Source organism: Rhineura floridana, chromosome 17 (assembly GCF_030035675.1).
Source record: "Rhineura floridana isolate rRhiFlo1 chromosome 17, rRhiFlo1.hap2, whole genome shotgun sequence".
NCBI classification, from domain to species: Eukaryota; Metazoa; Chordata; class Lepidosauria; order Squamata; family Rhineuridae; genus Rhineura; species Rhineura floridana.
In genome coordinates, this window is record NC_084496.1 from 28,622,202 (window position 1) to 28,646,672 (window position 24,471).

The 24,471-nt window shown below is 46.8% G+C and overlaps 1 protein-coding gene across 3 annotated transcripts; it reads left to right on the plus strand.

Annotated features, from left to right (window-relative positions):
• Positions 1–536: 536 nt before the first annotated feature.
• On the plus strand, positions 537–23,770 carry BRAT1 (BRCA1 associated ATM activator 1). Of its 3 annotated transcripts, none has more exons than XM_061600324.1 (14): positions 537–736; positions 1,378–1,557; positions 5,446–5,600; positions 7,486–7,633; positions 9,602–9,974; positions 11,171–11,290; positions 12,430–12,521; positions 12,923–13,041; positions 14,045–14,231; positions 15,432–15,511; positions 16,551–16,653; positions 18,197–18,295; positions 19,043–19,224; positions 20,865–23,769. In XM_061600324.1, exons 2-14 carry the CDS (start codon positions 1,431–1,433, stop codon positions 21,591–21,593), a joined length of 2,514 nt encoding a protein of 837 aa, XP_061456308.1. In that variant the 5' UTR covers positions 537–736; positions 1,378–1,430; the 3' UTR covers positions 21,594–23,769. The 3 variants fall into 3 exon arrangements, with proteins under 3 accessions (XP_061456308.1, XP_061456310.1, XP_061456309.1); XM_061600325.1 differs by lacking the exon at positions 537–736 and adding an exon at positions 750–1,003; XM_061600326.1 differs by lacking the exon at positions 537–736 and having other exon boundaries at positions 749–1,557; positions 7,489–7,633; positions 20,865–23,770.
• Positions 23,771–24,471: the final 701 nt, after the last annotated feature.

Sequence of the window (24,471 nt, forward strand, 5' to 3'; positions counted from 1 at the left end):
GCGCTCTCCCCCCGCATGCAGTTCTCCCTCCACCCCTTAAAACCATGCCCTCGTGCACCTGAGGATGATACTTTACGCATCTGAGGAAGCGGACTGCAAGCAAAGGGCACATTATGCTATAATAACACATTTGTTAATCTTTAAGGTGCCTCAAGGCTCTTTGTCGGTTTTGCTGCACAGACAGACCAACAGGACACCCCGGCTAGAGATGCATAACGAGACATTGAGCATGTGCCATCCTTGCCTTAAGGAAAAATTTGGAGGAATTATCCCAGAAGTGCTGAACATCTGGTAAAGATCAACGTGCTCAGAGAGACAGAGAGAGAGAGAGAGAGAGAGACAGAGAGAGATCTGCCCCAACCTGGTCCTTCCAGATGATTTGGACTGCAATTCCCATCAGCCCTAGCAAGCACAGCTGTGCTCCCATTAGGATATTGATGTTGAGGCTGATGGGAGTTGTAGTCCAAACATCTGAAGAAGGGCGCCAGGTTGGAGCTATCTTTCTGTAAATATTTTCCTCCGACGGGTTTTCGTCTGCGGCAGCCGTCGCGTATTCTTTGCATTATCCATTCGCTGCGCCTCTCGCACCCAATCTGGACCTAGCCTGGGCCGGAGAAACGCACGCCGACTACTGGCAAGGAAAGAGGAGGGGGCTTCGGTTGCGCCCGCTGAGCATGCTCAGTTCTTAAAGTGAACTGAGCATGCTCAGTAGTACTTGGAAGGGAAACCTGGGCAGGTAGGGTGCTTATGTTGCAGATACTCCTTAAAAACCCGGAAGGGGCCAGCGCAACCCGCTCCAACAGGAGCTGGAAAGTTTCGTGCTTCCCTTTCCAGTGAAGGGCGCGCAGGGCTGCAGCGCTCATAGTTTGCATATTTGCTCTCTGCCCCCCTGCGACTAATGGGGCTTATTCCCGCGTGAAGCAGCAATAACAGGGGCATAAGCTATTTGGGAGGAAGTTCTGTGGAAATCGGGGACGCTTATTTCTGAGTGAACACTGATAAGGTCGGGCTTTAAGTTACATTATTAAGTGGCTGCGTGATGTGCATTTACTAGAGGAGAGGCTAAGTACACTTACTCCTGAGGAAGTGGGTGCAAGAGTGAGTAGTAATGCTTGACTTATGGAGCAGGAAAGGAGGGAGTCTTAATGGAATCGTTGACATCCTCCCACGCTCGATGCTCCCCAATTTTAGTCAAGTTGTTCTCCTGCCCCCCATAGCCTTCAAAAAAAGTAGCTTTGGGGGCTGATTACAGTGTAAGTGGGTGAAACCCACTGCCCTGCTATTACCTGAGTACTGTTGGGCTGTTTGAGTTAAATGCAGGACCCCATGTTCCTGTTTAGTTTTCTCTCCAGAAAACAAATTATTCCGGTGCTGCAGGTTCTGCCTTCTTTTCATGAGGAAAAACAACAACAGACAAAGCCAAAGCCACCATGGATGTAAAGTGTTCCCAACTTCTGCCTTCCGTATCTACGGTTCTGGCTGACCCAAGACACCCCCTTTCGGATGACACTTGTTTGGAAAAGCTGCTGGATTGGTTTAAGTCTCTGATTAACGCTGGTGAGTTACACTTTTAGCTTCTTTTTTTTTAAGGCTCCTCATAGGTGTGTGGAAGGGAACCCACCCCTTGAAAAAGGTGATCAGCGGCCTTGAGGCCATGTCCAATGACAGGAATCGAGGTGCATGCCCTCCAAATCCCATTATAATCCCTGATCATCAGCTACTCTGGCTGCGGCTTATGGAAGCCGGAGGGCTACAGGTTTCCTCGTCTGGGGCCTATGCTGTTGGTGTTAAGTGGTCTGTAAATAGTGGAAATAAATAAATGAATAAAGGAGGAAAAGAATTTCAAATACTTAGCCTGGCAAAGAGACTGTAGAGAGGTGATATCTGAAGGACAAATGCACAAATCAACCTTCCTCTGCCTGTTGTGACACCCCGGCCAGATGTTGTTGGACTCCAATTCCCATCAGCCCCACAGTCGGGGACGATGGATGCTGTAGTCTGAAATGTAGGGAGGGCGGGACTTCCGGGAAGGGTGACTTAGCCTGTGCCTGCTTTTGAGACGGGCTCCTGCCTCAAAAGAAGCTTATTCAGATATATCAGTCAGTTTTTTCTTTTTTTTTTGACTGATTAAACTTCTCCCGGGTAGGGAGAAACGAAGAGATTAACCTCAAAGCCTATTTTTGTTGGGACGACCAGATCTCATTAATTTATGGGACGAGGTCCAGCCGACGAAGGTGGGACGGATTTTCAACAGCAAGCTCTATCTGTTAAAGCGAACGTTCATCTTATCTTCTAAGAGAGAACGCACTAACAGGCAAGCACCCTTCTTTCTATATTTTTCTTTTACTTGACTTAAATTGTTGCTGTTTAAAAGAGATTTGCCAGATTGATCGGTTTTTGACATCTCACTGGGGAGCCATAACTTCTCTCTGCTACGCACTAATTAATAGCTTATCTCTGTTTTTGTTGCAAAAAGCTGTCCTGGATTTGCATTCTAAAGATACACACAGAAGAGGGATTTCTATTCCAGATTTTTATTTTGAAAAATATTATACTGTTTTGAGACTACTCTCTTTTTGGTCTATTTTATTTTGACGAATCTGTTTCTTGACGATTGCCATTAATTGTTTCGATCCTGGGAACTGCATTTTGTTTACTTAACTATTGGAGAGATAAGGCTGTCTGCTCTGTTTATACTGTGATGTCACCAAGTTTGGAGTATTAACCCAATTGTTGCTGAAATAAGAAGTGGTTTTCCTATATTTTTCTTTTAAAATGGCAATTAAGAAAGTGGCTGAGAATCTGGAAATAACTATGTTTCAGAAAATAATGGATGAGATTGAGATAACGAAAATTGAATTGAGTAAAATGAAGCAGGAGATTAAAGATATAAGGGTCCCTGTGAGAGAGGTGACCCTGGAAGGGGTCCCTGTGAGAGAGGAGACCCCGGAGATTGGAACAGGGGTCCCTGTGAGAGAGGAGACCCTGGAGACTGGAATAGGGGTCCCTGTGAGAGAGGAGATCCCGGAGATTGGAACAAACGTGGAACAGGAACAAGATTTGGAGTCTATGGATTTTAGAAATAAAATCTATTGTTTGGAACTCAATGTTATCTCTGAAGAAATTAATGAAGATTCTAGAGATAAAGTTATCAATGGCATGGATTATCTTCTGAACTGGAATGATGTGATGGAGCCCAATATAGAGAAAATCTATGGAATTAACTGCAGCCATGTGACAATGGAAAAACTTTTAAGAGATGACCCAGTGTATTTTGAAAAAAAGAACAGAGACATGATTTTACAGCAGTATTTCAGCAACCTATTCAGAATGGATGGCAAGAAAATATTTGGGATAGAGGTAATTCCCATCAGACTCTTACTATATGACTATGGCTTTGACAGCAAGATTATTATGGAATACTGATAATGGAAGATTGGATATTGAAATTACTGGACTTAACAAGACTACTGAAGATGGAAGATGGAAAATGGAACTAATAGAGATAATAGAACAATGGCTACTGAAATTACTGAACCTAACAGATTCTGATGTGATGGATTAATTGAAATGTTTATTTTGACTATGGTTATGACAATAAGATTATCATAATTAGTAATGAGATGGATTAATCGATATGCTTATCTGGAAAAAAAAATTGATAGATATATTTCTTAAAGAATTGAAACCTCTCTTTGACTTTTTGTGGAAAGAATAAAGTAATGTTTATGAGATTTGATGATTAAGTAAGATAACTACTGGAGGAAAGTGATTTTATAATATGACTTAAGAGACAGGATTGCTATATATTATAGACTTATAACTGATTTGATCTTTGACAAATGGGAAGCCAATATTTTACTCTTTATTTTTTATTTTTGTTTTTTTTTTCTTTTTTTCTTTTTGTTTAACTATTTTTGATTTTGTTTTTTTTTTTGTCTTTGAATGTTTTATGATTTTGTCTTGTATGTTTTATGAAAATCTGAATAAAAATTATTGAAAAAAAAAAAAAATGAAATGTAGGGAGGGCACCCGGTCGGGGAAGCCTGATGCAAATGATAGAGCAAGTTAGAGGGCAGGACCTGAACCAACTGGTTGAAATGACAAGAAAGGGGTTTTTGTTTTAAATGTTAGGAGGTGCTTCCCAAGGGTGTCAGCTGCTTGATTGTAGAACAGACAGCATCACTCAGAAGGCTGTGAACTCTCCATCTTTAAAGATGGTTAAGCAAAGTCTGGATGACCACTAATAGAGATGCCATTGCAACACACATCCTGCATCAGTGGAGGGATAGGCTAGATGACCTTTGAGGCTCACATGAACAGAATGTTTCTATGTGAATGTATGCTTTTGAACTGGAGCTCCATTTAGCAATGGAGGCCACTGAAGAAATGTATCATGAACTAGTAGGCCACAGCTGAACCATACTAGTTGCCACACACACCCGGATTAAGCAAACATAAATGCGATAGGCTTCCTACTATGGCTAGTGGGATTTTTTAAAATTAACAGAGGACTGCTATATTCTTCCTTTAAAAATAAATAACAGTATTTCACAAGATAGGCCTATCATTTTATCTGTCTTTGTGCTTCCCTTTACCCTTATCAACGTGCTGTTAATCTGAAAGTCCAGCCAATTTATTAGGGAAAGAAAATAGACTGAGAAAAAAAAGCTGATGTAGCATAGTGGTTAAGGGACTGAGCTATGAATCGGGAAGTCTCTGGTTTGAATCTCACCTCTGTCATGAACTCACTGCCCCTCATCTGCAACCACAATTTTCTGATATTTATATTCTGCCTTTTTCTAAACATATAATCAGGGCAGCTGGGCTGATTTTTGGGGTTGGTTTCTCCAGATGCCTGTAAAACTTCTGCCCAGTTTTTAAAAATTGTTTCTCCCTGTCCTTCCCACCCCCGGGCTTTTTTCAGTGTTGTGTATCATAGAGAGGAAGAAACTTGTGCCTTGATTGGGGGGGGGGAGTGTTGTCTGATGTAGGTTGTACCATATTGATCTGCAGGTGGTATCTTATTGACACCTCTCCTGTCTCCAGATAATAGACATTTGGGGGCTTCCAGATTAGGATGGGACATCCTGGGTGCAATGTTGCATTTACACCCATTTTCAGGACATGCCAAATCTCTCAATAGGTTGAGGCTGCAATTGCAGGAAAGGCAAGTTGAGGCTGCAATTGCAGGAAAGGCAAGTTGAGGCTGCAATTGCAGGAAGGGCCTGCCTGAGGCCCTGGAAAGTTACTGCCAGTCAGTGTCGACAATATGGAGCGAGATGGACCTGTGGCCTCACTTGGTATAAGGCTGCTTCCTGTGTCCATAGGACTTAATTTTGAGTAGACATGCATAGGCTTGTAATGCAAAAGTTCTGCCTTGTAGCTAGGCATCTGGACAGAGCCGCCATAATTTCCTGATGGCTTGTCCCTGCCCCCTTCCAGGATCCAGCCTGCTGCTGTTACAGGAAAATCCATGTTTGACAGAGCTCATCCTTGCAGTGCTCAGAGAAGAGGAACCAAATCCTACCATACTTTCCTTTGTCCTGAGGCTCACCGGGATATTTGCTGCCTCTGAAAGCAGTTTCCAGCACCTGCAGGTCAGTAAAGTTTCAAGTTGGGTACTATTGCTTGTATCCTTGCAACACTGGAGACATCTGTAGGCTGTGGAAATGAAGCTTCCTCTAGCACACTTGCATGTGATCAAATTGCGGTGGCTGTTGCTAACAGACATTTCTTTAAAGTGCAGTGTTAGTTGATTGCTGGATGTAACTAGAGGTTTTTTTAATTACTTAACTAAATGCATTCCCAGTTTTTGAGGAGTTGATCTGAATGAGCAAGTAAAAAGCTAACTTAAATGCAACAATAATCAAAAGACAAATTAACCACATAAAAAGACAAAACAGGACTAATAATCGATACAATCAAAGGTTGCATGTATTTCAGGATTCTCAGTGTGGAAATGGACATTTGGCACAGTAAGATTCTCAGCTTTCGTATGAAATACAGACATAGAAGTTTCTAGACTTTATGGTTGCAAAGAGGCTGTGGGATGTCAAGATCTAGTAGCAGATTCGGGTAGTGAGTGCCAAACGGATTGGAGCTAAAATGGGGCCATTGAGGAACAAAAGGGAGGTATTGATACTCATGGGGGAACTCCAGATTTGCCGAAGTACAAATGTTAAAGAGAACATCCCAGCCCAATGAGGACTGAGCATGCTCAATAGCCATGGAATGTTTAATATCCATTGGACAAGAAAAACAACAGAAAGGTTGGGGTGCCCAAGAGAGAGGCTGGCTGCAACTTTGAGCAGGAGCACTCTGGTTAGGACATAGGTCACCAACGAGGTGCCTGTCGGTGCACATACACTGGCAGAGGGCAGTAGCCAGAGGGTCCCCTCCCTTGCTGAAATAAGGCTTGAAAGAAGCGCTTTATTGTAGTCGATAGGATAGGTTGTGGTGTGTGTGGTGCCCAGAATCGTTTTAGTTTACAAATGTGAGTACTAGCCAAAAAAGATTAGTGACCCCCCCCCATGTTAGGAAGTGAGAACACACTGCAACACTTTGTTGCAGGTCTGCATGTTAACAAATTTTGAACATTAAATTCAGTTTGAAAGTAAGTGCTAAGTCTTTTTCATGGCCAGTTCTTTTGCCAAGGTGGCCCAGGGGATTTTTGTGCCTGATGTAGAAAATATAGTAATATATGCATAGAAATGTTAAAGTCTCACTGTTTAATGCAGGGATGGCTCTCTATGACCGTTTAGATGTTGTTCGACTCCAACTCTCATCAGCCTCAGCCAACATGGCCAGTGGACGGGTACAGTGGGAGTTGGAGTCCAGCAACATCTGGAGGCCACAGATTCCGCAGTCCTGCTTTAATGGTAGCCTCAAATCTCCCACTTGGAGAGGGGCTGTTGCTCGGTGGATGAAGCACCTGCTTTGTATGCCTTGGAAGGCCCATGGCCAGTCTCTGCTGTCTCTGGGTACGGCTGGTAATATCCCCTGTTCGAAACCCTTGAGAGCGTGGACAATACTGGGCTGAATGAACCAATGTTTCTTTGCTGCTGGCCAGAGCACTGAAAGTCACATCAATTACTTACTGAGCAGCTGGGCAAGTCCCATTTGCAGGCTTTTTGTTACATATGGATGGGGAACGTGTGGCCCTCCACGTGTCGGATTCCACTTCCTGTCGGCCCTAGCCAGCATGGTCAGTGGTCCCACTTGATGGGACTTGGAATCTAGTAATCTCTGGAGGTTCGCCCTGTCTTAAGCAAAAGGGTTTCAGGCTTATTTTTAAAAAATAAAAACAAGAGCTGAAAATCCAGGTGTGTAACATGGCTCAGGGGAAACCAAGATGTAGCTGTCTCTGTTCCAGCCTTGCCTGTGTTTTGTGTAGCTGTGAGCATTAGGTCAAACGGAGACTCTCCGTGTGATGAGGCAGCTCTAGAAATGTAATCCTTGGTGATATTTCTGTTTTCCCTTCAGCAGAGGGAAGTGGTGTTTGGCGCCTTTGGAGAAGCAGGCCCTCTCAGCAGTGCATTGTGGGAAGACATGTCCATCCGGAGTGGATGGGTACAGGGTGTTCACAGTATGCTGCAGCATTTCAGTGCTTTCCAGTTCTTGTGCAACTCAGGTGAATATGCCTTGGATGCTTTTCCTACTGAAATTTGTACACAACGTGCCTGGGTCTGCTGTTGAGACACAGAAAAACCTAGGAAGTGGACAATGCTGAGCCAGACCATTGGTCCATGTAGCTCAGTATTCTCTATTCTAGACTGACTGGCAGTAGCCCTTGAAGGTTTCAGACAGGGGCTTTCTCAGCCTTGCCCTGAGATTCTGGGGATTTGAAGCTGGGACCTTCTGAGGGTGAATCAGTTGCTCTGCTACTGAACGATGATTTTCCCTTAAAGGAAGGCAATGAGACTTCCTAAAATGAAAAAAAGCAAACCTAAAAACCCATAGCTGTCCTGTCCTGTGACTCCTGTTAACAGTCTTCAAGTTCCCAAAACCTACTGCGGGGGTGGGAAACCCGTGTGGCCCTCCAGATGTTGTTGGACTACAACTCCCATAATTCTTGACCATCGTCCAAACTTAGAATCATAGAATAGTAGAGTTGGAAGGGGCCTATAAGGCCATCAAGTCCAACCCCTTGCTTGAGGCAGGAATGCCACTTAAAGCATATCCAACAGGTGGCTGTCCAGCTGCCTCTGGAACACCTCCAGCGTTGGAGAGCCCACCACCTCCCTAGGTCATTGGTTCCATTGTAGGAGTGCTCTAACAGTTAGGAAGTTTTTCCTGATGTTCAGTTGAAATCTGGCTTCCTGCAACTTGAGCCCATTGTTCCATGCCCTGGGACGATCACGAAGAGATCCTGGCCCTCCCCTGTGTGTCAGCCTTTCAAGCTTGCTAGGGCTCCTTGCATCTGAAGTCAGATAACACCTGGAGGGCTACAGGTTCCTCCTCTGTGCCCTACTGTAATTTAGCTCAAGTCCACGTAGCTGAATTGACTGCACGTACTTTCCTTTTGTACTCTTGTAAAGCACCATGCACGCTGACGGCCCTATATAAAGAAGTCATCAACCTTGTGATTCCAGAGCAGAAGAATGACTTGTAACTACAATCTCAGTTTAGGGAAAGAAAGAAATGGACCTTTGTTTTAGACCTAGTGATGCACAACTCTTTATTTTCTGGGCCTTGCTTGGGTGACACTTTCCCAATTGACACGTGTCTGTGATGCCTGCTGTCCCTTATGGCTGAGTTATGGAGCTTGCTGGCCATTGGGGTGATGTTGCTGAGCAGATGGAACCTCCTGTTTCCCTCTTTTGTCGTCACTCTCTTTCCAATGTTCATGCTGTGAGTGCCATTGCTTATGTAGCCCAAACAGCACCACCCTCACATGCAAGAGGGAAATATCAGCAGGCTTGAGGGGAGACCAATATTTATAGAAGTACATTTTTAATACGTAAAAAAAACCTAAGGGGGGGAAACTCCCAAAACAGCCCAATGAGGACTGAATGTGCTTCATGGCTACAGAATGCTGGCTAAGTGTTGTATTTGGGGGGCCTGAAAACTTCGGGGGGGGAATGGAATAACCAAGATCTCAAGCAGGGACCACTCTATGCTGCAACATTTTGTTGCAGGTCCTGCTCATTTTGTTGTACTTCAATTCCACCTTCCACATATAGCATCCAAGGCCCTATTTGATGATAGGAATTTACAGTTCAGATTTGAAGACCTACTGCATTGGCAGTGGCTACTTGGTAATTAAATCACTTGCCTTTTAACTGATTAGATTTAAATGTGCATGTTACCCACACCTTAATAGAAATAGTGATGAGAGATACTGAAGGAAGTACGAGATGACTTAAAATGTTACTAAGCAAATGTTTGTTGAATGGCACTGTCTGTAACTTCTTCTCCTTTGTCATCTACCACAGTGACAAAGCAGAATAAAAGCATCTTCACAAAATGTGTAGTTAGACAGCAGTCACACAAATTAAAACATTGGATAAGAGCATTTGGTTCCCACCCCAAATGTGGACAGCGTGCTTTATCACAAAATTATTCAGCATCCTTGTTTCTCTCTCCCTTTTAAAACCAGGATCCCTAGACGTGATTTTCACTCTTCAGGGAGACCGTAGCCTATTCATTGCTTCAGGAGCCAATCGGCTTCTTGCTTGCGTGCTCATCTTCTCCGTGCAATCTGAACCATCTCGCCTCCTTAGCTCGAAGGACTGCGATTGGCCAGCCTGCGCTCGGATGATAGTAGCTCGTGTCGAAGAATCCCTTAAATCCCACTCTGCCGTCCGTGTCAAACATTCCTTGAAACTGCTAACAACGTTGTTTGAGCATAACCAAGATGCATGGACTGAAATACTTTGGTCGCGGATAGCAGAAACAGTTGAATCCCTTCTGAGAGAGGAGTCGGTCCAAGCCGGACACTCGCTGGTGGACCTGTTCCTTAGTATGGCAAGGTAGGTGTCTCTTTGATAGGGCAGTGTTCATTCGTATGAAGGCAGATGCGGGATGGGGAACTCCGTGGTCCTCCAGGTGTTGATGGACTCCCAATTCCCATCAGCCCCAGCCAGGATGGCCATCAGTCAGGGATGACGAGAGGTGTCATCCATCAACATTTGGAGGGGCACAAGTTTCCCGTTTTTGATCTAGTTCAAAGCTGTTGAGGTCCTCAGTGGTTAAAACCAATATGTTGAGTTAGTCTTGGAATCCAACTGGGAGCTGTTGGGGAAGTAGAAGGGCTGTTGATCTGTGGTGGAGCATTTGCTTTGTATACAGAAGGTCCCAGGTTCAGTCCCTGACATTTCCAGGTCCCTGTCTGAAACCCTGGAGAGCCGCTGCCAGTCAGTAGAGACCAGGAGCGGTGAACTAACGGCTGGGTCACATGCCAGGGGTGGGCAGGGCCAGAGGCAAAAAGTGGGCAGGGCAACGCATGTCAGTTTCACCTTTGCCCAGGAGTCCAGCTTCCATGAAGGCTCGCCCACACCCCTCTCTGTCTTCCACCCAGGCAAACAAGAGGCCTGATCCGAGTTCAAGGGCGCACATCCCAGCCAGGCAAAAGCACTCGAGGACAAGGAAGTTATGAAGTAGGGCTGATGAGGGGCGTGGCCTGGGGAGAGCCCCATGTGTGGCCCCCAGGCCTGAGGCGCTCCCCCCCCGGCACAGACCCTGCTGAGCTAGATGGACCCCGTAGTCTGACTTGGTATAAGGCAGCCCCCTGTGTTCACCATTGCTGAACTTCCAGCACAGGTTGCCACCCTGGGCTCCTGCTGGGAGGAAGGGCAGGATAATAATAATAATAATAATAACAATAACAACAACAACAACAACAGCAACAATAATAACAACAATAATAACAACAATAACAACAACAATAACAACAACAATAACAACAACAATAACAACAACAATAATAATTAATAATAATAATATATGTCTGGCATGCTTCTGTCAGCTCTGTCCAGCTAGTAACTTGGTCATCTCATTTAGCGCTAACTCGGAATGGGATCCTGAAGGTGTTTATTTGAGCCATACCAATGGGAAAGGACGAAGTAGAGTCTTGGCAGAGAGGCTCCACAGGCCAAAGTTATGCCGCTCAATGCAAGGAGACATTCCCACTAATGCATCTCCCTTGACACACCTCTCCCTCCTGTAGGTCTTCTGCCTTTAGCTGCCCCGAATGCAGCCTCTGGAAGCTGGTAACGCTTGCCCTGAAGAACATCATCCTCACTCAGTCTGGCCCTTTGGCACTGGGACTCCTGAAACTGGAGGCATGGTAGGGATGTATGCTCTTGAACTTAAAATGGCAAATGGCTAAGGGGCCGCATGAGTCGTACTGCGAAGCAATGACGTGTTTTTGGTTGACCTTGTTTTGCTTTAACAGCCACACATCCCTCTTCAAGCCCACCTTTTCTGTGAAGTCATGCTTAACCTCCAAGTTTTCACCCCCAACTGCACCAAGTCTAAGGCTTCAACTCTACTTGCATTTCTTAGGGAGCAATGTTAGCAAGCTGCTTCAGTGGGCACGTGTTTCACGTATGCACGTTCTAGGAGTCTTGTGAATGAGGATCTTTAGATAGTGGCCTTGGCAGATTTATCCAGTAACTTACGCTCACACAGGTCTTTAAAATTGGACATTGTTGCAGTGGGGAAATAGCTCAGCAACAATACAGATCTATTAATCTCAGTGGGGTATAGCTAACAATATGCATTTTTTTAGTTTGGGGGAATTAGCTGGTGAAGTCTAACTACAACTAAACCGAACACAGGCACATAACATACACCCACATGAAGGGAAAGCATAAGAGGAGGTGCGCACAGGAGGGCATACCAGCCTGCTCTCTTTCTGGGCTCACTTTGCAGATGAGGCCTCAGTTGTGCTGATGGCTGGTTGGGTTTGCATTGCAAAAGGCCATGTCCTCTGCATATGGCTTGAAACATCATCTCAGCTGAGATGTCAACTTAACTCCTTCAGACGCATTTTCCATCAGGCCTCCTTGCAAAGGGAACCAATCTGAAACCATTTCAAAAAATCATAGAGGAAATACTAGGCTGGAGTGTCTGCCAGGCTCATAAGCTGGTAGCCAGTCTCCCAACAGGGAGCCCCATTGAAATCAGTGGGATTTAATGTACTCGTAGGACTGCCCTGCAAGGACAGGTGAGCTGTGTTCTTGCTTGTTCCTCTGGCCTTCCTGCCCTTCCATCGTCTCTCCTCTGACAAATTGTAATTATAAATGGGGCTGATGGGAGTTGCACTCAAAAGCATCTGGAGGGCACCGGGCTGGGGAAGGCTGTTCTGTTGCTTTTGTGAGTGCACTGGTATTCAAAATAAAGTGTAACATTCATGAAAACCATGGGGGTGTTCTATTTTTGAGGATGCAAGAGAGACGTAACCTGCCCCCTCTCCTGTTAAAGCCCACAGGCAATCCAGATGCAAGGTCTGAATATTTTGCTCCAGCCAATGGGCTGTGTCTTTAGAGCCGCTTCTCACTCCTTAGAATCCCCAGGTACGTTGCAGAGTTGCGATGCCATCTCAAAAGGAGGTGTCCGTGTGCGTTAGATGGGATGGGAGGAGGGAAGAGAAGCGCAGGGCTGAAATACTTGGTGGGGTCTCAGATCAAAATGGCAAGAATCCTTGCTGGAATGTCCTAGGTGGATTCCTCCCCTTCCAGATGGAGGGGAAGCGACTTTTCATCCCCTTTGCATATGTTTGCCCAGGCTTTTTCACCATGGTACCGTCCAGATGGTTTGGACTACAACTCCCATCAACCCCAGCCAGGCGGCTCTGACTAAAGCAGATGGGAGTTGTAGTCCAGAATGTCTGGAGGGCACCACGGAGAGGAAGGCTGCTCTGGCCATCCATTTCAGAGAAGCATGTCCTGCCCCCGCCCTTCTCATCTACTTGCAGGTTTTCTGGCTGGGCCCTCTCCTGGGGCTGCCTCCGTGGAGTCCCTTCTGTCCTCCAGGGCTTCATGCATCAGTCTGCTATGTCAGACACTGGCTCACCTTGAAGAGATCCAGCACTTGGTAAGATCAGAGAAGGAAAGGATCCAGAGTGGGGAAGTTTTCCTAGTGGCACATGGGGCACCCCTAGAGCCATACGCACTCTACATGTTTTAAAATACACACACACACACACACACACAAGATTATCAAGCAAATTAGGCTGAATTAGGCTTAAATTTGCATAATATTGGAAGGCTGTGTCATCACTTCTTTACATTATATTTTGCATAACTTTATTCTGCTGCTTCTAGTTATGGCAAGAAAGGACAGGCAACCTTTTGGGGACTGAGGACTGCTTTGGTCAGGGGCCACATACAAGTGGCAATGGGCAGAGGCAAACCAAAAAGTGAGTGGCACACCTCTCTCTCTCATGCACATGTACAGCCCTCTATCTGTTCACATACACACAGACACACCTCTGCAAGTACACAAAAATACACACACACACCCTATATTCATTCACACACATGTGCACACCTCTCTCTGTTCACACCTTCCCCCCCCTCTCCAAGTTGCCCCTCGTTGCCCACCTATGAGTTATGGGGATGAACTAGGAGGTCTGGAAGATGCAAAGACAGGGGTAATGAACCTGTGACCCTTCCGGCTGTTGTTGGACCATCTCCCATCAGCCCCAGCCAGCATGGCCAGCGGTCAGGGATGAAACTCCAACAACATCTGGAGCGCCACATGCTCCTCATCCCAGGGTAGCACATGGTTTATTCTAGCCAGGCTTTAGACTCCACAGAAATCTCTCATTAGCAGGGAACAAATTCCAGAGGTCACATTTACCAACCCAGGGAAGTCAGAAATGGATCCAGCAGACTTCAGAGCAGAAAGGAGCTCTGATATTCACAAGCAGGGCCTGTGACTGGCCAGGCCCTGCCCTTCAGGCAAAGTTAAAGGTGATTTCAAGAGCAGTGCTCTGACAGGAAGCCTCTCACTGTTTGCTCAGTAGAAATGTTCAAGGTGGTTTACATAGAAGTGAAACATGTGTGGGGACTTCATGTATCCCTTTCTTTACCAGGCCTCCTTGCCAGTGGAATTTCCTCAGCAGCCTTTGCTTCACTCTGTGGTGATCATGCTACAGTTCTGTGCTGGTCTTGCCATTCCGGTCTCCTCCCTGGGAGCCACAATCAGCAAAACCCTGATTGGCTGCTTCAGAGTTCAGCGGGCGGCCCTCAGCCTCCTTGGGGCACTCTCTCTGTGGGCGAGTAAGTAGCTTCCCCCTCCCTTGTGATTTCGGTCTTCTCTGTGCATTCCAGGGTAATCGCACCAGTGCAAGAAACACCCTGGCAGGGTCCCATCCGTGGTGCTTGTTAGCTTACAGCACACAACACGGGCAGTCTGTGGATGGTTGGTTTCCCTCGAGGCTGTGGTCTGCCTCTAAACAGATCACTCTGCCCATCAACGAAGGTCTTCATCAGAAGCCCTTCTCTGGATGGCCCCAACTTCTGAGGTCACGTGGGTGGCAGCTGGGTGTGGGGGTGCCCAAATTACAAAACACCCTTTCTAGGCAAGTCTGCCTGGTGCGTTGTTGTCCTTTCTCAGACTAGAGATGGAGCACCTTTTCTACCCTGAGAGCTGCATTTCCTCCGGGGCCACCTCCCGTGGGCTGCATGTCAGCAGTGGATGTGGTGAGGGGCAAAATTGGGTAGGGTAACAGATGTGACTCCTGCCTTTTGAACAGCAGGCAACATTCCGGCCATGGAAACATCCTCAGTCCACTTCAGTCCATCCTCTGTCCTGGGGAGCAAAAGGCATTATCGTATGCGAAGGACACGTTCCACCCAGGCAAAAGCACTCGAGGAGGGGGCGTGGCCTGGGAAGAGTGCCGAGGGCCAGATGGGGAAGCCTGCAGAGCCACATTCATTCTTTGGGGCTGAGATTCCCCTCCCTTGCTTTAGAAGCCAGGCAATGTCTGACTGCTTCTCCGTTTGAAATCTTCTGCTCTCATCTGAGAGTCTAAATGTTGGTATTATCATTTCAGCTGCTGTTTGATATCTGCTGCTTTTTGTTTTTAATTGTAAGGCATCTTGAGGCTTTTTCTGTGTGTGCGGGTGTGATCCCAAGCATGCATGCAAAAGATGGAACAGAAATGCCATAAATAACTTTTTTTTAGCAGTACTCAAACTACTGTGTATATACTTATATATATGGTGAAAATGTCATTCTTCCTTTTGCCAGTGAGGTCACTGCAATCTTGAGATCTCCCCTCTGAGGACCTGGGTTTTCAGGTTGCAAAATGAGTTGCATTTTGATGGGCAGAATTCTAGAAACGCCGCCCTACCCCGCCCGAACCATTTTCCTATTAAATTAGACACAGATACTCATATTTCTAACGACATAGTGAGTCTGGGAGCTCTGTTTAGTTCCTGATTATAATTCCCATTGTTCTTCTCATTGTGTTTTAGCTTCAGTTTGTGATGAAGCCATGGAACAAATCTTTGACGTTCTTCTCGTGTACTTAAAGAGCCCAGATACCAGCCCCACTGTAAGTATGAAATACTGGGTAAGCAGCAATCGTGTTTATAGGGAGAATGATGTTGGAGGCTAGTCTCCCATGCAGTAATAGTTGGCTGCTGTAGGCAGGCAGGCACCTTGCTCTCTTAGGACAGCCCCATGCTCACCACTCACATGAGGCCACCACCATGAACGTCCCATTTTGCACTGGTTCCTGTAAGGAGTATCGGCTGCCAGGGTACCATTGCAGCGGGTTGTACCTCTCTCATGTGGACGTCTTGGCTCAGAAGCACTAAAATCGGATGCTCCTTTCTCTCCTGTGTTCATGGCATCCGTTACTGCTTGGTTTGGAAGGTGCCGTGGAGGCCATCTAGTCTAGTCCCTGTTTCAATGCAGGATCTGCCATGCACAGCGCAACTACAGCATCTGTGACAGATGGCTATCCAGCCTGTGTTGAAGTATCTCCAGCCCAGGAAAGCCCGCTGCTCAAGAGGCAGTCTCTGATCCGCTGCCAAACAGCCCTGAGGAAGGTTCTTCTAATGCTTACTTGAAATGTGCTTCCCTGGCATTTCTGGCTCTAGTCTTTTTAGAGCACTAGTTCGAAAGCCGGTTCTCAAAAGGGACTGCAGCCCGGACAGAGCTGCGCCCCACCTAGTTGTGCTGTTTGGGAAACCCTAGATCAGAGCCACCAGCATGAGAGACAGACAAGGCTACCCCTCTGGATTTGGGGGGCTGTGGTGGAGCCAGTAGAATCGAGGAGTAAATCATCATGCAACTTCCTCACTCATTTGTTAAGGGGTGTTTACAAGCTTCTGGTTTGGGATTAAAGGCTCCGTCCTGACTGGGTGTCCCCAGCCTGAAAGAGGGAACCTCCATTCTGTTGACAGGGAGTCCTCCAAGTGCCGGCAGCTCCCAGTTCTTGATTGCAAAAGGAGCAATTTGGGGAGAAGCCGGTGTGGAAGCACCAGAATGTTGGTCATCCTGCAGAGGCCAATTATTTCGCCTTCATCAACAGGTCAAGGAGGAGTTTCTTCCAGACACCCAGGATCCTCTCTTTCCCTCCCTTTTAGGTTTTGAAGAAGGCGTTCCAAGCAACGCTGAGGTGGCTGCTGAGCACCTTGGAACCATCTGGCTCCGCCACTGACTTCCAGCGGCACAAACCGTTCCTTAGAGGTAAACGGGTGAGCTTGCAGCTGATACAAATAATATCACAGCTAGCAATAGTTAAATTAGCTAACACTTGTAGCAGGGGTGGGGACCCTTGGGCCCAAGGGCCAAATGCAGCCCTCCAAGCCTGTCTTTCTGGCCCTCAGCATTCTCCCCAGACCGTGCTTGAGTGTTTTGCCTAGCCAGAATGTGTCCTTGAATAGGTCTCTTGCTTGTCTGGATGGAGGATAGAGAGGGATGTACGAGTGTGTGTAGGAATTAGCCTATTGTACAAAGGTAAAGTTTACGTTTTGCCTCTGGCGCTGCCCATCTGCCAATAGATTTTCATCTGGCTTCTGTCCACCTCTGAATTTTGCAAGGCACAATCCATCACCGTATTGAGACTGAAGCAATTTACTTTGTCTTGTTTGTGGACAGCAGATGGAAATCGTAAGTGTGTAGGGCGTGCTTTAGTTTTCTGGCCTGGGTGCACATAGACGTATGAATCAGTTGCTTAGAAGGCAGGGCTTAGATGCAGGGAAGCTGGGTTCAAATCCCATACGTACTGTGGTCTCTCTTTCTCAGCCTCCATCCTTCTCTGTGCAATAGGAACAACCGTAACCTACCCTGCAGGGTTGTTGCCAAGATAAATGCAAAGATTATTCAGTACTCTGAAAATGAGAGAGGGATATGAGCAGCCTAGCATTACTTTCATTTTTTTATTTACATATTTATAATCCGCATTTTCATAAAGGTGTATCAAGGCCAAGAGCATCAACTGTGAGCTGGAAAATCCTCAGCTCAACTCTCACTTCAGTCATAAATAAAACAGATAGCCTTGGGACAAGCCACTACTCTCTCAGACTCAGCATTCCCCACTCCTACCCCATCTGCAAAATGGGGGCAGTAATTCTGGCCTACCTTTTAAGGGCTGCTGTAAGGATAGTGTGTGTGCAGCACCCTCGAAATGCACTATAATGAACAATTGGGACCTGCAACAAATGTTGCAGCATGGAGTGCTCCCTGTTCAGGCTTCCTGGCCCTCCACTCCATTCCTCTTCCCTGTCTCCACCCCCCCCCCAAACAGTCCATCAGCATTCTGTACCCACTGAGCATGGTCAGTCCTTGTTGGGCTGTTTTTGTAGCTCCTGCCTCTCTTAGGTTTTCCTCCCTAAAGATTTTTTGTATTTCTGTGAACTTCAAGGTTCCCCCACATCTGATGATACCTCCCTCTTCTGCATGGGTGATGCTGTTTTGGCTACATAAGCAGCGGCACTCACCGCCTTGACACTGGAAATGCAGGGAATGCACTGTAATAAATGCTAAGTATTCTGGTGATCTTCTTTCAGGTAGCTCCGTGTGACTTGGGGACTTCTGCTGGCCTTCCCGTCAAGGTACTGACTGGATCGTCTCTTGCAGGGCAATCCAATCAGTACTTGGAAGGAAGCCTCATGAAATTCAGTGGGACTTAACTCAGAATGTGTACAGCATTGTAAACTTAATGTTGCTTTATAAGCAGGAATAGTTCTGTCTGTGACTGTCCCTCTTCCCTCCCTGCGTTTTCTGGCAGAGATGTTGCCTGTCTTGCAGAAACGCATCTGCAGCCCTAGCTGGGAAGTACGTGATTCTGCCGTGGAGTATCTCACGCAAGTGATGAAGCATCTGAGAGGTGAGTGCAGAGATGGCGTCATGGAGGAACAGTCTACCAATAGCCAGAGCCTTATCTCCCCATCCAGGATCATGGAGAAGGGGCCTATCAGCAGCCATGATGACCTAAGCCTGCAAGCTTGGAGGTGTCTACCTTGGCAAAGACCTTTTAATTTTCCTAGGCCTTTTAAGTTAATTTCTCTAAATATCTTAATCTAGCCTTCACCAACTTGGTGCCCTCCAGATATTTGGACGGCTGTTTGGACGGTTGATGAAGGCTAGATTAATCTTTGCATTCAATGACGCTTTAGGATGGTGGCTTTTAGCTTTGTGGGAAGATTTGTTTTTGCAGCTGTGTGTATTATAGCCCCTAGTTTGGGGCTTTCTGCATAAGAACGTAAGGAGAGACCTGCTGGGTGGCCACAGGAGGCCCTTCTAGTCCAGCATCTTGTTCTCACAGTGGCCTACCAGATTCCCCCATGGGAAGCCCGCAAGCAGGACCTGAGTGAATTTGCCTAACCCATTAAAGTGGTGGCCATCAGAACACCTTATTGGAGCGAAAGTTTTAACTATCTGCTCTGGGGGGTCAGTCTGGAGACTGTGAGCCTTCCCAAGGAGCCTGTGTGCTCTTGGCACGAGTTATGCAGGGCAAATGCTAAACTAGTTGGCGTTTGTCCTGGTGAGGTCTTTGTTTTAACAGCAGAGAGCGGCTTATGGGATATAAGGCAAAGCGCGCTGGCATTCTTTTCTTTCTTTTGTATCTCCACAGGGCAGGAGTGGTTTTGGCAAGAGCTGCTGCCTTCGGAAGTGCTGCCCCTTGCGGAGGGCCTCCTGGACGACCCAGAGAGCTACGTGCGAGCCAGCGCTGTGGAAGCCTTGGGGCAGTTTTCCTTAATTGCCGGCACTGGCTTGAAGAGGCCTGGCTGGGACAGCAACAGGAGTAACAAAGCGGTACAGTTCCTTCCGTGGGAGTACATTGTGTCCTGCCTTTCTGTGCAGCTTGGTGGGGCCTCCCCCCCTCATGCCTCGGTCGCGTTCAGACTGGCATACTACAGTGCGGCCGCTTTGGATGGGTTTTTCCCAAAGGCCCAGAAATATCTTACAATGATAAAAAACAATTCAGAAATTGCAGCCGCTACAAAAGGTGGTGTACAGCAATCCAGAGCACATCACACCAGAGTGTTGGTTACCTGTGTGTTTCTGGGCTCAGTTTGCTTGTGTAAAAAGGAAAGTCTGGGACCAGGATAGATGAAGGCTAGGGTGGGGAACCTGTAGCCTTCCCAATGTTGTTAGACCACAACTCCCATCATCCCTCACTAGCCATGCTGTGGCTGATGGGAGTCGGAGTCCAGCAACATCGGAAAGTCCACGGTTCTGCATCCTGTTTACACGGTTTGTCAAAAGCAGGGATGGGGAATCTGTGGACTGCCCAGACATGGCTGGACTCCATCTTCCATCAGCCACAGCTGTGCTGGAGAGGAGTGGTAGGCCAGATATCTGGAGGGCACCAGGTTGGGGAAGGCTACTCCACATATTTAGCCAGAAGAACGTCCTGCTGAATTCATTGGGATTTCCTCCTGGATAAATGTGCTTAGCACGGGTGGTTAGCCCACAAGCCACCCTCAAGTCTTCCAAGAGGTTTTTGGGGTCTCCCCCCATTTGTCTTTTTTTAAAGGGGGTGGTTTTGGGTTTTTTTTACACTTCTATACTTGGGCCGCACGTGGCACCTGGAGGGTTGACTGTGGGTTAGTACAGCCCTCTGCCTGAAAAGTATTGGCCACCCCGGTGTACAGAATTGTAGCCTTATACCTAGAATGCTGGCAACTTGTTCTGATGTTGTACATTGAGATGGCACCAGGAACTTTTCCTGTTGTGCTGTCGCGTTGGCCTTTTGGGAGAAGCACTGATATATGTCAGCAGCAGGGGGCAAGTACACAGAGAGGTAGAGAGCCACTGTTGTGTACTGGCTAGAGTGCCAGACGAGGACTGGAGGGACCCAAGTTCAAAGCCCTGCTCCGCCTTGAATCTCACTGGGTAGTCTGCAGCCAGTTGCTATCTCTCCGCCTAGCCTATCTCACAGGGTTGTTGTGAAGATACGAGGAGGAAGAGAACTATATGCATGACACTAAGCTCCTTGAAAGAAAGGTGGTATGTTATTAATGTAGCAAGTGGGAGCCTGCAGTGAGATGTCAGACTGTGGAGCACTCCTCTTTCGGCTTCCAGCCAGTCACACCCTTTTCCCGTTCCATTTCTCTTGGTTTTCTGTTCTCCCCCTTCCAAATATCAGCCAGCCAGCATCCCATGGCCACTCGGCATGCTCAGTCCTCGTTGGGCTGTTTGGGTCCTGCCCCGCCCTTTAGGGCTCCCCCCCCAAAAAAATTTTTTTTCTGTATTTCTGCAAAACTTGGAAGTTCTTTCAATACCTCCCTCTTGTGCATGGATGGTGTTGTTTTGGCTATATAACGAGAATGAGTTTGCTATTAGTATAGGATAAAACAAATGTGCATGGTGTTAACTGCTGTGGCACCAGGAAGTCTAGAATAGATTGCAAACAGCGTTCAGATTCCACTCTTCTTCCTCTTGTTCTCAAGGCCAACGTTGGCACCCGTTTGCTGGAAATCTTGTCCACTGACTCCGAGGGCTTCCCTCGCAGAGCTGTGATCGGTGTCTTCATTGACTGGCTGCGGGAAGGTCACCCGGATGTCCTGGCTGACCCTGAGCAGTTTGTTTCCAGAGTGATCCAAGCTGTGAACAGAGACTTGGACTGGGAAGTCAAGGTTACCAGCTTGGAATTGGCCAATGTTTTTGTTGCCCAAACGTTTGGCCGGTTTGGGGTCACCGAATGCCCATACGCCGCTGACTCATCATCTGCCAGCCAGCCTGCCCATCGTCTTGAATTGCTGCAGGCATTCTGCCGAGTGAAACTCTTTGAGTTTCTCTTTGGAGCCCTGCGCGACTGTGACAGGCCAGTAGCACTGAGAGCATGCGAGATCCTTTTAACTGTGAAATCCAAGATTTGCAAAGACAGCTGCCTGGAGGAGAGGAGGTTAGAGCTGGACAATGCCGCTCAGCTGAAGGAGGAAACTCTGAGGGGGGAAGCATCTCTGTGTGATTTGACCCTTCTTATAGACAATTCTGCTAAAACTATTTCCCAGGATCCAAAGTGCCTGATCCTGTTTTTAGAGACGATGGACCTGGAGGGTTTGCAGAGATCTTTAGACAGAAGCAGCGATCACCTGGAGAAGAGCCCCCAGTCCCTCTTGGAGGATATCCTGTCTGCTGCAGGGAATGCAGAAGATAATGAAGCAGACTGCTACTGATGTGGGAGGGGTGATACCCAACTAGCCTTACTTGATCCTACAGCATAAAAGGCCACATTGCAAAAATGCCTTCTTGCACAGATGGACACTGTCGTGTGGGAGTTAGTATAAAACCCATGCAGAGAAAGCCATTTGTAATTCAAATCCAAGAATGGGAAAAATCAAGGCGGAGTTAAATCTCACGAAAAAAAACCTGAGACACACCCCAGCCAGAACAAGTGACAAGTTTATAATAAATGGGTCACTGTTAAAACTTGATTTGTAAAATCACCAAAATCAGGGATGGGGAACATCTGTGGCCCTCCAGATGTTGCAGGACAACAACTGTCATCATCCCTGATCACTCCAACTTCTGGGGAGTCCCTGGCTCCCCATCCCTCACCTAAATGCATAACGTGGTAGATCCATTTTGAAATTCTAAGAATGAGTTGCTCTTAAAATCAGCACCACACAATTAATACAGTCAGTCAATCCTTGGGAGCTGACACTGTCAAAACCTTCCAGTATTGGCTGCATGTGGCAGTTTTTAATGAGCGAACTGTTAGTGGAAGATACTGAGACGTTTCAGGGCAGATCTACTGTTGGACTGCATTTTGTACTTGTGTGTCCTGAGCGCACCAGGAGTCTTCTTTAGAGGTGTACAATCCAAATCTACATATGCTGAGATTCAATGTTTGATTACAAATGTCAAGTCGGGAAGCACTATGCGTAACTGTAATTTGCACATAGGTTTCCAGGCTTTTCCTGTGGTCAAGCTCTTTAACTCATAACTCAGTCCTTAGTCTTGAAATAACCTTGTGTAAGTATTGCAGCCAAGTCCAATTGAGTTTTAGGCTTGTTTCTTGCTTGCAAGGGGATTGGTGGACAGAGAAAGATTTGTCTCATTACCAATAATTTTTTAAAAAAAATTGCAGCTGGATTTTGTTAACCTGAGACTGGATGGCTTGTCTAAGCATGCGCCAAACCTTACTTTCCTTTGTTAAGACAGTAAGATCTTTCAAGATGTTTTGGGGAGGGACATGCACATGCTTTGTATGTAGAAGGTCCCATGTTCAATCCTTGCCATCTCCAGGTACGGCTGAGAGAGACCCGTCTGACAAACTTGAAGAGCTGCTGCCAGTCAGTGTAGACAAAACTGAGCTAGATGGACCAATAGCCTGAGACCCTGGGAATTAGTGTCTGGGTGCTGCAACAAGACTCTTTAAAAGCTGGGGGAGGGGAGGATATGGAGGGGGTACTGTTTGCACTGTTACAACTATCATAAATACACATTCACAAGTAGCAGCATGGGCTGTGCTTGCTTTGGCAGCACATATGCTCGCCACTAAAGCGAGGCCACCACCGTGAACGTCCCGTTTTGCACTGGTTCCTGTAAGGAGTATCGACTGCCAGGGTACCATTGCAGGGGTTTGTACCTCTCTTGTGTGGACGTCCCGTTCAGAAGCACTAAAATGGGATGCTTCTTTCTCTCCTCTGTGTTTACGGCGTCTTTTGAGCTGCACTTTTAAAAAAAAATAGTGCTTTATGCCTTAAAAATGAAAACCACACATAAATGCAAGACATAGTTGCTAAGTGACCGTGCACAGTGTTTGTATAGAGCTGCTGCATTTCCCCAAGTGCATAAACACTACAAGGCTGATATTGTTAAATCTTGTTTCTCACTTAGGAATACGTAGCAGGTGTGGGGATGTCCGTGACTGACTGTGGGCCTTCTACACACAAGCAGGTGCTTTGCCCACAGAGCTACAGCCCCTCTCCAAGGTGGAAGAGTTGAGGTTATTGTTAAAGCATGACTGGGGAGCCTGTGGCCTTCCAAAGGACTCCATCTCCCATTGTCTCTGGGTCAGAATGATGGGCGCTGGAATCTGACAGCGTCATCTAGATCAGCCTTTGCCAACCTGGTGCCTTCCAGATGTTTTGGACTACTGCCTGGGGCTGATGGGAGTTCAGCCTAGGGGGTCACAGCTGGTTGTCCAAAGCTGTTAGCCACAACAGCTAAATGGAACCTTTATGTGTACTAAATTCTGGGAGCAGGCAAAAGGCATGGGGTGCTGCCACCTTTGCTCCTGACTCGTGAGCTTCCAGATACATCTGTCTGCTGTTGGAAACAGAATGCTGAGCTTGACAGATGGAGCTTTGTCTGATTGGTTATGAGTTTGTATGTGTGTGTATTTTAACAAGAAAAAAAACCATCGCTCAATGGTACAATACTTGCTTTGCATGCATAAGGTCCCAATTTCTTCCCTCTCCAGTTGAGAGGCTCAGACAGGAGACGGGAATGACTTCTCTGAATTAAATCCTGGAAAGCCACTGCCAGTCAGAGTCAACAATGCTGGGCTAAATGGAGAAATAGTTTGACCTGGTATAAGTAAAGTAGATTCCTAAGTGACAGGAAGTAGACTGTAGCTCAGTGGTAGAGCATGGGCTTTGCAAGGAGAAACTCCTAGTTTTCTTATAGCAATGAAGTAGCAGGTATGTTGAAATGCTTCTTTGTATGAGAGTCTGGAAAGCTGCTGCCAGTCTGAATGGACAATATTAGGCTAGACAGACAAACAGTGACTGGTCTAAATCAGTTTCCTATGAAAGGCACGACTGTTGGGATTCTAGCCAGGAGTACATGGACCGTGGGTACCTGTGACAGTGCATCTACTTTAAGGAGTCTTGGACATCTGCTTGACCTTGGTGAAACATTTCTTTGGCACTCTGAAAGTGCACGTGCGTACATGCAGACACACACACACAAAAGGGGGTGTCTTGGCCTTAAAAGCCTGTTCTGAGCTCAACAACACCCCAGAGGCAGAGAGAGAAAAAGACTAGGAAGAAGCCAAGTGTGCACAAGGCATCTCCCCCACACATATTGCACCATTATGCAGCCCCA

Excerpts from the sequence above, each read along its gene's own strand:
- BRAT1 (XM_061600324.1), top strand. The coding sequence starts at position 1,431 with ATGGATGTAAAGTGTTCCCAACTTCTGCCTTCCGTATCTACGGTTCTG. Across the intron at positions 11,291-12,429 it reads CTCCTGAAACTGGAGGCATG|CCCACAGGCAATCCAGATGC; the intron begins GTAGGGATGTAT and ends CTCCTGTTAAAG. Across the intron at positions 19,225-20,864 it reads GCAACAGGAGTAACAAAGCG|GCCAACGTTGGCACCCGTTT; the intron begins GTACAGTTCCTT and ends CTTGTTCTCAAG.